Here is a 12,249-nt window from a genome sequence, read left to right on the forward strand (position 1 = left end):
AGGGAGCCAGACATGTGGCTTCCCTCTCTCCCAGAGGGGCCAGCCAGCTGCTGAGGGAGGAGAAGCGCTAGAGCAGGGGTGAGGAGAAAGTGAGGCCAGCACAACCCCCCAAGGTGGCACAAGAACTTTGGGATACTAGGGAGTGTGCAGTCAGCTAGAAAACAGGCAGCATGAACGCATCCATAGATTGCCTGCCCTTAACTCAGGGATGGGCAAAATATGGTCTGTGACCCAGGTCCATTCCACCAAATCGTTCTATCTAAGGTTACCATATTTCCAGGTCCAACAAAGAGGACATCTGTCACTGGGGGGTGGGGGAAAGGAGGGGGGATGTGATGGGGGGGGCAGTGACATGTCAGTGCCTTAGCCCTGCCCATTCTGTTGCCCCTCACTGACAAACCACATCCCCCCCAGCTCTGCTGCTGCCCTTCACTCCAGACCCACTGACCCCAGTCCCCCAGCCCTGCTGCCAAAGCATCTCCCACATTGCACATGCTCCCACTCTCTCTCCCTCTTTCTTTCTGTCTCTGTCTCTACATGGCTTGCTGGGGCCCACACTGGGAGCATGTGACCCCTGACAGCTAATCACTTTGCCTCCTGCTCCCAGCTGGAAGCAGCCGGCCAGGGAGTGCAGACAGCCTGGACATTTTGCTCTTATTTTAAAAACCTGCCCAGACACAGTACAGGGGTCCAAAAAGAGGACAAGTCCTGGAAAACCCAGATGGTAACCCGAAGGCCCACAGCTGCTCCTCTGAAGGAGAACTGTATCCAGCCTGCACCCGCCCTGCCTGTCAGTACCTCTCAACCTTCTTTCCCAGTGCTGTAGCTGGCTGCAGGAGCAGCAGCCACCCCCCTCTGTGGCCTGGCCTGCCCCACTCCCCAACCCCCAGTGTAGGCTCCAAGCCAGGGAGTGCTGAGCTCCTGGCCAAGCTTCTGCCAAGCAAGTCTGTTTGTGTTCAGAACAGACAGCCCAGCCCCCAGGGAGTCAAAGCTCAGGTAAGGTACTCCCCACTAGCCAGGGCAGGGGTGCAGGGGAAGAGAGCTGGGAGCTGTGCATTATTGCCGGGTGCTGGTAGGGGCATGATGCACTGTGTTCCCCATGATGCTTTAAGCCACGCCTCATGTTTGCAGCTGGAGCAGCTGATGTGGCTCCTGCTTGACCCTGGCATGGCTTCTGCCTGCCCCGAGTCTCCGGAACACAGCCAGGATGGGAAGAAGCCATGCCAGCTGCACCCATGTGGCCTGAAGCATCACTCAGGAACACAGAGTGGCACCAGCCTGGCTGGATCTGGATAAGCCACAGCTCCCAAAGCCCATCTCCCTGCACCCCCTCTCCCACCCACCCCAAGTCCTCTGGATGCAGCTGGGTCAGGCAGGAGCTGCTTTAGCTGTGCCCATATGGCCCAAGGTGGCACATGGGATCACAATGAGGCACTGGCCCAGCCCAGCTGTATGCCAGGCACTTCACATTTTTCATGGAGAAGAGGGGAACAATTGCTAACCCAGGGTGGGGAATTACGTGGTCTGGAGGGCCACTTAGAAAGTTTTGGTTAGCTGTTGTCATGGGGGAGAGGGAAATGCTGATTTAGCCCACAACAGCTCATCAAAACTCCCTAAGGGGCTCTCTGAGCCAAGTAATAGCCCACCCCATCTTAAACCCATCTGGCTGCAGGAAAACCCCTTTATTTTTAATTATTCTTGTTTTCGCTCCTTTGTCTTTTTTTCTCCTCCCTACCCACTCACTGTAGATTTTTCCCCTCCCACCTAAGGCTCCAGTCGTACACTTCATGGCAATTCCTAAGTCTCCAAACTACATGCCACCCTCCCATTCCTTTCCCAGCCCAGAGTGGGGGATAGAGTCCTGGCTCCTGACCAAAACCCTGCTAGCCAGGCTTTCTAGTGCCAAGTCAGAGCTGTGAGTGGGCATTAAGCTTTATCCTGTCACTGCTGTAATGTTCCACAGACTTTGTATGTTTTAGAGCTAACCTGCAAAAGAGTCCTGAAAATCCTGTTTGCTTCTACAGACACTAACAGGAGAAAGCTGGTTGGTGCCTGCTTTACTTTTCATGAAAGCTGCTATGTGAAGGCAACTTTGCAAATTCTCCCTGAAGGTTCCTGTCTCCTCCCAGCTGCTCTCCATAATTATCATTCATGGGAACCAGCATATTTGGTGGTGATGCCTCAAGGGTTGGTGCATCAGAGCTGCATCAGACAAGCTGGAGAGGACTCTTGTTTCCCTGAAGGTGGCTGGGAGGGGGATGTTGAATGTTGTGGAAGGAATGACTGTTAGGCGAGGGCTTGCTGTGATGGGAGGTGGACCAGAGATCATTAGTGGAGGGAGTTAGATGTGTCTGAAGTGGGGAGGTTGCCTCCCAAGTGCTTTTCACAGAAATTTCATAAGGGCTGGGTGTTAGTCCAAAAGTAGGCTAAGGATTTTGTCATTAGATTTTACCATATTCTGTTCTCAAAGTGTTTGATCAGTTTTTCTTTTTGTCTAGTAAACACTTCTTGTTTCTTTGGTTTTTTGGGGGTTTTTTTTTTCCTGTTAATAGACTGAAATACCTCTGGTAAATTATGATTTCTGGGCAAATTAATGATGTGGACATACTCATTCAGCAGAGCAGGGGACCAGGATGTATTTTAAGCACACCACAACACCCCAGGGTTTTGTCACAGGTGCTTTTTAGCATTTTTTTTTACTGGGAATATTAGGAAGATTTTAGGCTGAATCTTGATCTTTTTTTTTCTTGCTGGTTCTTTCAATTGCTATTGCTCTCCTCCAGACCATACTTATTCTTCTTTTACTATCCCAGTAAGGACTTATTGGAAGGAAATTAAGAGCTGCATTCAAACTTTAAAATGTTATCCTCTTAGCCACATGATTATGTATTAAAAGCAGTGAAAAGGAAGCAGTTCTACCAGTTTTCAAGGACCTTGAGCAGACGAAATAGAATACCACTTAGGAAACTAAGAGGTGGAAGAGGATCTGGCCCATGGTATAGGGTGGCATAGCCCATAACCTTGACAACTGCTCATTCATCAAAGTGGACATCAGGGACATTAGAACTGTGCAGAAAATATACCCATTTTACAGGGTGGATGGGGTAATGGACACTGGTGAAATCTCCCTAATTCCTACATGAAATTATTCCCAATGTCCTGCTATATAGAGAAGTACTGGGAAATTTGGGAAAGATCCACCAGAATGAAACTGCTGGGGACTTGCTTCAGAGAAACACTGGTGCTGAGGCAGAGCCAAAGTGGAAGCTTATTGAAGGGAGCATATAGGTCAAAGACAGACTCATTGGGCTATGCCAGACATAAGTGACATAATACCTATATGAAGATGAGACATAATCATAGAAAATTAGGGCTGGAAGGGACCTCAGGCGGTCATCTAGTCCAAACCCCTGCTCAAAGCAGGACCAGCCCCAGCTACATCATCTCAGGCAAAGCTTCGTCTAGACAGGTCTTGAAAACCTCCAAGGATGGCAATTCCATTACCTCTCTAGGTAATCTGTTCTGGTGCTTCACCATCCTCCTAGTGAGAGAGTTTTTTTCCTAATATCCAACTTAAACCTCCTTGGTGCTTGCCCACGTAATGCTTTTCCTGTTTCCACCTGACAAAAATCGCCATTTTGCTAACTTAATCATGTCTGAAGATCCACATTTTCACCATGTTTTATTGTGTTAGTAATTGTTTATTGTAGTAAAATAAACCACCTCCAACATGTTTTATTTTTAGCATGGCAACTTGTGCCAAGAGAATAGTTTTTATTGTATTATTTTTTCAACATGCATCTGACATACAGGCGAAATGGCATTTTCCCTGCCTTGCAACAGTTCCACCACCAGATGCTGCCTGGGTTCACTCGGAAATCCATGGAATTTCTGTTGCAGTATTGCAGCAAGACACCAGGTGGGATCCTTGCAAATCTTTACTGGTCATTTACCAGTTCAAGGTTCAGGTTAATGAAAAATACTACTTTTTTGGATTCCAAAATAACTGTTCCCCATGTTCGCATGCACTTCCAAAAGCCGGCAGCACCCATTTTCCCTGCAGCCACTTCTCGGAGCTGGCAAGCCTCTTCCATTCCAGTGGCCAAACTTTTCTTGCACACCCTGCTTTGCTGTCCTCTCCCACACCCGGGGTGCCTGACCCTGAAGCCCTGGAGCACACCCTGCTTTCACACCATGGCCAGGCCATGCTTGCCCACAGCACCACAGCTGGCTGGCCCTACTGTGAACTTTGGGGCTCTCCCCTTCCCCGCTACTGCTACCAGCAGGCAATGCCTGTTTTCCCTGCTGCTGCTTTTCAGGGCCAGCAAACCTCTTACATTTCAGTGCCCCAACTTTTCTTGCATGCCCTGCTTCACTGCCCTCCCTCCCCACTTGGGGTGCCTGACCCTGCACCCCTGGAGCACACCCCTGCTTTCACGTGACAGCTGGGCTGTGCCTGCCCATAATATGTCTCTTGCTTATCACATTTTTTATTTCAAACAAACACACAAACACCTGTATTGTACAGAGCAAAAAATTTTAATAACACAATTTAACTTAAGAACCATAAATGAAGACTTCAAACAATGACAATGACAAACGAATAAAGGAAAGAAAGAAAGAAACAACCATGTTCATCCACCAGTAAAGATCATTGCCTCATGGAATTGCCTCATTTTCATTCCTGTCAAAAGACAAATTTGAAATCTTTACAATGCATTGTCAGTATTATTTTTCTGGGTAATAAATATGATAGTTAGAAAGAATCCAAGTACTTGGGATTTCTTCTCACCCAACGTAATTTCATAACTTCTATTTTTAGAAGTCTTTCGATTACATACATACTAGGGCTGTGTGAAGCTTTGGGTGGTGATTTGATTCGGAGGAGATTCGGTCAGATTCAGTGGCCAAATCTCTGAATCCAAATTGAATCAGGGGACCAATTAAAAGGTCTGAATTGATTCAAAGCAGGACCCAACCCCTGCCTGCTCCCCCAGCTCCCCCAACCCCTGCCCACTGCCCCCCCCCCCCGCCCAGCTGCCCTGCCTGCCCCAGCTCCTGGTGCTTTAAAAAAAAGCCCCAACTCACCGGGTGCTGCTGGGTTGGGGGCAATCCTCACTGCCCCACGCTGTATGGGGGGCTCTGCCATGAGCCCCCCCTTGCTCCCCCAGCCCCACTATGGGTGCCCTCCCCAGGCCAGCTCTAGCCCTTTAAGATTAAAAACTCTGAGAAAAGCCCCGGGACTCACCGTTCCTGCCATTGGGGTGCGATCCCCGCTGTGTACAAGAAAGCAGAGCAGATGAGACAGTGATGTCTGCAATATAGCCTGCTAGGACCTGTTCTGGAGTATGTCCAAGGACCAGAGACCTATGAAACTTTTATGAAGAGAGGCATAATACAAGTGTGATTTGTGCAATGTCCAGACATTGATGGCATTTCTTCACTTCTAACAGTCTAGCCCCTGGCATGCAGAAGCATACTCACACTACTATCGTGCTGGCAAGCGGTGAAAATGGTGGGTGAGCACTGCAGAGGAGAAACCGTGAATGTGTTAGAAAGGATGATTGAAACACATTTCCATTAGATATGCAGGCAATAACAAATCCTGGATGAGCAATCTCCACAGGATGATCAATGTTCTTCCATTGTGGGAGGGGGTGTAATGTGGATGGGGGTCAAATATCTCATTTTTGGGTGCAGAGCATAGAGGTGAAAATTTCATGTGCTTGAGGGTAACTTGTGGAATGGAACTGAAACCCCTCCTGTGCCTGGGGTGCTGTCGGATGCCAGGCTAACAAAGCAATTGAGTTACAGCTTTTGAATGGTTTGCTGGCAATTTTTTCATGCAAAGACATTTGCAGCCTGCACCCAACTGCTTCCTAAAATAGCCATCCATGACTTGACTCAGGGAAATGAGAAGCTGTCCTGGAGACACCATAATTCAAACAGCAGTCAAAATTGTTTGCTTGAAGCCTGAATTCACAGTGCTGCGTTCAAAACAGCTAATTATTGGGTCAAACCCCATGAGGTGCGGTGGACGATCCATGATTTGCTCTTGAGTGTTCAAGGAGACAGGCAATTTTTACAAAAGACAGACAGGTATAGCCTACCTTTTGTGGGTGGGGAGAGGGTGTTTAACACATCAAATGTGAAATGAAGGAAGCTAAAGAAGAATTGGGGATTTGGTGCTAAGACCCCATGCTATGACACAGTGGTTAGAGTATTGTTATAATAATTTATGATTATTACTAGTACAATTATTAAAATAATCATTACCATAGGCAGAATTACTTGGGATCATTGTCCTCACAAAAAAGAGCACAATAATTAGGAAATAGGCATCCGGTCCAGTACAGGGTCCAGCACCTGAGATATTTGGACAGGCACCAAGGAAAGGCAGACAGCAAGGGAGGGAGGCTGACTAAGTCAGACACATGAGATATTATTACTATTATTGTTATCGATCGGTTAACATTAGGAAAACACATTACCCTCCTACCAAAACTTTACTCTAATTCTTTTGCTGTACCTGCTGGACAAATTGAACAGAATGACCAACAGTTAGCAAGTTCTGGCCCAGCACCCATAAATGACTTTGTGCTTCTTTGTATCTTGAGAGGATACAGCCTAAGTAGAAATATATATTGAAGTAAAAAATTGTGGGAATAAACAAAATAAAAAAAAGGGAACATTGCATTCAGCATTTTTCAAAAGAGTTAATGAAGCGTATTTCACTAAGTATCTGCCTGGACTACCTGAACATTTGCAATTTTTCAGCATTTCAAAATCTTCCACACTGCAGGCCGGGAGGCTGAGCAACAGCTAGCCCTGGAAGTAGGGTGCACACACACAGCATACACAATTCTTACCCTGACCAGAGACAAAACCCTTCTAATCATTGATAAATACAAATCACTGACAAATTTAAAATCATTATTTCACATGCATGTTTAGTTGCTGCTGTATTCAAACAATATGACCCCTCTTTGTCTCTGTTTAGAAACTGTGTATGTCGTGGTGGAGAGATGCTTATTTTTTACACATGCAATGCTAATGGTGAACTAATTATCACGCTCATTTTTAATTACTTTTTCAGTATTATTAATCTAAGGATAATACAAGTAGTGATAAAACACCATGCAGTGCCTCCTGTTCTGACCTCAGGTACCTCTCCCAGGAGCAGGGAGGGAGAGGGGGAGCACCGGGAGGTGGAGAAGGTCACTGTAATGCACTGCCACTTCAGGGTTTCATGCTGCGCAATACCTTGCAGCTTCCTTCCTGACAATTAAATCCACCCACCCTATTTATATCCAAGTTGAAGTCAACAATGCACCCCTGTGGCAGAAAGCCACCTTGTTTCTCCCCAAAATCTCTCCCCTGTGACACTGTGACTAAAATCTCTGAGCAGCAACCATTTGATTAGGGTGGGTCAGCACGGAGGGGACCACACCCTGGCCAGTCTCTTTAGGTAACTTGAACTGGCTGCAGTCCTGAGGGAGGGGGGACCGGCTCCCTCTGCCTAGGTGACTTGCATCAATGATCTGGGTGGGGGGTTTCTACCTGGGGAGCTGGAATCTGCCCGGTAACAGGTGATGTATTTCGAATTGGTTGGCTGACAGCCAACTGGGGCTGACCTCCACTGGACCAGGTGAATGAGGTCACAGGGGCTATATAGGTTGGGGGGGGGAAGGAGGCTCTCTCTCTTCGGCCATGAGGTGAAGCAGCAGCAAAGCAGGAGCCTTACCATCGGGACCTAGCTCTCTCTCTCACCCCAAGACTCCAGAGGGGAAACTGGAGACCTTTGGAAGATGCTTGTGAGTAAGCTACTCAATTGGATTAGATATCTAGCTGGCAGTAACACAGATGCGTAATCAAAAGGCTACCTCAGCCACACTGTTTGCTCTTTAGGATTTCTAAGATATTTCTCAACCCTGTACCCTAGTTTTCCCTACCCCCTGTAATCAATAAAGTTCTCCTTTTTGACCGGTGTGGGAGACTTATTGAGGGGTGGGTCTAAATTACACCAGAGAGACCCCTTAGGTCTGAGGACTAAGGGAGACTTTACTTTTTGCCCCCTGGCTTGGGGAAGTGCCCCAAGTGCCTGTACCGGGTCGAGTACCCGTCGGACTATTAGGCCTGTATTTCCCCGAGGGCACAGGGCCGAGACAGTCCCTTCTCGGGGTGGTGGCGGCACGTTACCCCCAGACTAGCGAGTGTGCTCCGGGAGAGGGGTCGGCCAAGCATAAGGCGCCCCTAGGGAGGCATTCGGAGCCTGGCAGGTGGTCGGGCACAGGGAGGTGGGCGGCTCAACGCAGGAGCGCCCCCTACTGGCCTGCCACACCCCCCCCAGCCACAGGGCACAGCCAAGTGTCAGGTGTCACTCACCAGTGCTTAAATGTGCTGGTTGTGGAACACATCGCCGTGTCCTCTTTCAAGTCTCGCAAAGCAGCTCCCATCCTGCACTTGAATGCTGTACTGCACATGACTTCAGCAGCTGCAGCCTGCACTCTTACTCAACTGCTGCGTTGGCATTCCTGTGCCACCCGGTCCTTCTGCCTCTGGTGTGCTGCAGTCTCTCATCCACCTCAAAACTCTTTCATCGATACAACGTAGTGCACCCCAACCACTGCTCCCAAATTTATAGGCCCTGACAGGGTAGGAACCCACTCCTGGTGGCCTTGTTTTGGTGTAAAAAAATCCAGACATTCTGGCACCGGCCTGGAAAATGCGCAAAACCCACCGTGGGCTGGAAAAGCTCCCATCCAAAAACAGCGCCAAAACAAAATTGTTCCCTGTGCAAAAAATGACAGGAAAGAAATTTGCAGGGAATAGCCCCTTTGGATGGCTCTGCAAAGTGGCCAGAAGATGCAGTGCTTATGATACCCAGATCCCCCCTACGCACACCTCCCTGGGTGTTGGCAAGGCAGCCAGACCCTTTGTGTACCCTTGTGTGCCCCTAAGTGTATCCCCCCTCCAAAGCACCTAGTGCAACAAGTGCACAGAGCAAGTGGGAGGCAGAACTGTGGGACCAGGGTTGGCCAGGGGAAGAAGCCCCTTTGGGTGGCCTGCAGTACCCACCTCTGACGCCAAGCCAGACGAGAGGGGGAGGCAGGCAGGCTCTTGCAGACTTTTGCACAAAAACATTTCCTGCCCCAAACACCAGTGCGCCGTGCAACAACAGCCCAGAAAAAGCAGGCTTTGCAGGGGAGGCGGGCAGCACTGCTTATTAAACTCAACCCCACCAAAAAGTGCATGTCTCTTAAGCAAAGCCTCTGACAAGCCCACCAAAAAATCAACCTGGCACGACCCAAGAAAATAAACCAACCAAAAAATCAAATACTATCTTAAAATGCCCCCCTGGCATAAATCAGTACTGCAACTAAAATCGTTATGATATGCCCTCCAGCATCTTTTACTAGTTTAGCATATTAAGTCATTACATGTTACATCATTAGCTGCAGTACATTACAACACTAAAAAACCACCAGGAACATCTTTAGCCAGAAAAAGCTGATGCCATAAACAAGCCCCACCCCCGCTGCAATTTAAGTCCAGTGTTCTTTGTTTTGTCATTTGTCACCACTGAGAACAGTCCAGCTCCATCCTCTTTGGAACCCCCTTCAGGTACTTAAAGGCTGCTATCAAATCCACTCTCAGTTTTCTCTTCTACAGACTAAATAATCCTAGTTGCTTTGCCTCTCCTCAGAAGTCATGTGCCCCAATTATTATAATGGTGGTGGCAACAGTGGTAGTGGCGGTGTTATTATTAAGATTCCCATAACACCTGTGAGCCAATATGCAAGAACCTGGATGTCATTCTGAAGGTGCTCTGCAAACAGCGAACAAGAAGACAGCCCCTGGTGCTGACTGCCAAAGAAAAGGGAAGGAAGAATCGTGGGAGGAAAATGTACTTTAAAATCTAATTTGCACTCCTGGAAGCAAACTTCTGAAGAAACCCCTCACCCAGAAGACAGAATATCTGATCGTATGTAGCTAACAGGGCTGCATTCCTTTTTTTTTGGCAACACCTGTAGGTGGAATTCACCTACATGGGACTCCCAGTTACTAATGCAGGTAGGCATCAAGCCAGAGGTCCCCTGACTCCTTCAGAGACCTGCAAGGGTTGTTGGAGTGCAGGAGGGGTTAAGGGGGTGGGAAGAGGAAAGGGAGAGAGAGAAGATATCCAATTAATGCTAAGTATAAAATCATGGTTGCACCATATGAGGGCAGTGCTCCACATACTAAAGAGTATTAACTTCTCTGTGCTTGATTTTTACGTTCATACTATCCTTTCCATGTAGAATATTTTAAAATATATTTTGGTGTTTTTTTCTTATTCACCTCCCTCAATGCCATCGTTCCTTTCCCCCACTACCATATCTTCTCCAATCTCTGGCTTTTGAGCACTATTTAGTTTCTATTCTTGTTTTTTAGATAATGTTTACCAGAGCAGCAGAGGAGGGCATCTCAGGGTTTCAAATAATGGCCTTGTAGTACTCTCACCATTATTCTTGGCACCATTCCTTACTTGTGCTAACAGGTTGGTTGTTTTTTGACTGCTCCTGTGGACCCAGCTGAATGTTTCAATGAATCATCTACAAGGATATGCAGATCTTCCATTGAACTGAAATAATCAATTCTGAATCCTGGATAACTGGGTGAGCTTTTCCAATCACTCTTCCTGTTTTGCATTATCTTGCAAATGTCAACATTGTGTTTTACTGGCCCCTGTGTTGCCCCTTTATCCATTTCTCTTATGTTTCTCATACTATTCAATCAAGATAACAGAACTGAACACGCTTGACCCACCTCATGTCTCACCCCTTTTCTGGATTATTAATATGACTATCAGTCAGCAACTAATACTGATTGATGGTGTAATTACCTGCTTTTCCACTATATGCCATGATAAAACCTTTTTCCATGCTTTTTTCCTGATACGTGACAGTGCTTTGCCCCTCATCCCAAGAATTCAAGTCCATCTCCTTAGAAAGTTATGACTGCCTTATGCAGTTGTTCTCAATGTACCTTTCTCCTTGCCAAGAGTTTCCCCTTCTGGGTCAAACAGCTCTTCTCATGCCATAGCCCACTCAGCTCTTGGTTTTTCTGCTGACATACAATATAAGACAGGAATGACACTGCCACTTGCTAAGGTAAGTCCTAGGATGTGGACAGATGCTCTTTAGGAACCAAAATACCAGTTCACCCTACAAAGGCCTCCGAAATCTGTTCTTTGAAATCTAATGATCTACTCATTAGCACCCTGTGGCTAGATTTTAGGTGGTAACTGAGATATGAAAGGCTCCATAAAACCATCCCTGTACCCTTAGCCATACAGTCCATTCCCATCCACTGTTCCTAGCTCATCTTCTCCTGCTCTTTTGCTGTGCATGTCTCTTCTCATTTAATGTGAGGTGCTGTCTTATCATCTAGTTGTGTACTGAATTTTCCAAGTTAATTCTTACTGCAGAATGTCTGCAAAGGCAGTGAGCAGGGGCTTGCAATAGTACTTAGTGCCATGTTTGGCACACAGGGACTTCACCATGGGGGCCACCTTGTAGAGCTTGTATCGAGGCATCCTGGGGAAAAGGCTGGGAGGAGAGAAAGAAGATAATTCACTGGGAGCTGTAGTTGGCACTTAGGCCTCATAAAAATCTCTCCCCTTTGCAGAAACCTCAGCTAGTCAACCGCTTTCTCCTCTTCCTGCAGGGTGGGTATTCACAGGGACTGTAGGGAAATCCCATCTTTCTCCAGATATCCCCAGTAATCATTTCTCCATGAGGATACCCTTCCTCCCACTGGGACCTGCCCTTACCTGCTCATTGCCAGGGACTCATACTCACTGATTTTCAATTTGGAAGTTCAGATGCCCAGTAAACCAGTCATTGAATAATGATGGATGCACATTACATGTTCCCTGAAGCTGGAAGAGGAGAGAGAACTGAGAGTGAACCTGTAAATGTCAGGATCAGCACGGGTATGTCTGTTTCCACCTGCCCCCTAAGGGTCCTCATTCCTTTATACTTCCGCATTTAGAAGAGGTTTCTCTTTAGGGTTAGGTGCATATGGATGTCCCAGAACAGGTAGCTTCTGCCATGTGTTTTTCCAACATCACCAAATTCTGATACCCTTCCAACAGACACTGGCAAAGCACCTAGGCATATACATCACTAAAAACCATCTAAATTCACCCAGTGCAACAGCCATCAAGCTTTGAACCAGACAGGAGGGGCCTATTCTGGGAGGGAA

The 12,249-nt window shown here is 47.3% G+C and overlaps 1 protein-coding gene and 1 long non-coding RNA gene across 2 annotated transcripts in view; one reads left to right on the forward strand and one right to left on the reverse strand.

The window, feature by feature from the left end:
- Positions 1–12,249, forward strand: part of LOC149871303 (uncharacterized) — a 98,503-nt gene that overhangs the window by 22,650 nt on the left and 63,604 nt on the right. The window lies entirely within an intron of this gene.
- Positions 10,066–12,249, reverse strand: part of LOC149871304 (acyl-CoA (8-3)-desaturase-like) — a 29,839-nt gene continuing 27,655 nt past the window's right edge. Inside the window, exons 10-12 of the mRNA XM_090034464.1 lie at positions 11,844–11,923; positions 11,466–11,591; positions 10,066–10,114 (exon numbers count right to left, since the gene is read on the reverse strand). Of these exons, the coding sequence (XP_089890590.1) occupies positions 10,066–10,114; positions 11,466–11,591; positions 11,844–11,923 (255 nt within the window). The remainder of the gene's footprint in view (positions 10,115–11,465; positions 11,592–11,843; positions 11,924–12,249) is intronic.

The sequence above is a fragment of the Crocodylus siamensis genome, chromosome 2 (assembly GCF_052110815.1).
Source record: "Crocodylus siamensis isolate JL-2025a chromosome 2, ASM5211081v1, whole genome shotgun sequence".
NCBI lineage: Eukaryota > Metazoa > Chordata > Crocodylia > Crocodylidae > Crocodylus > Crocodylus siamensis.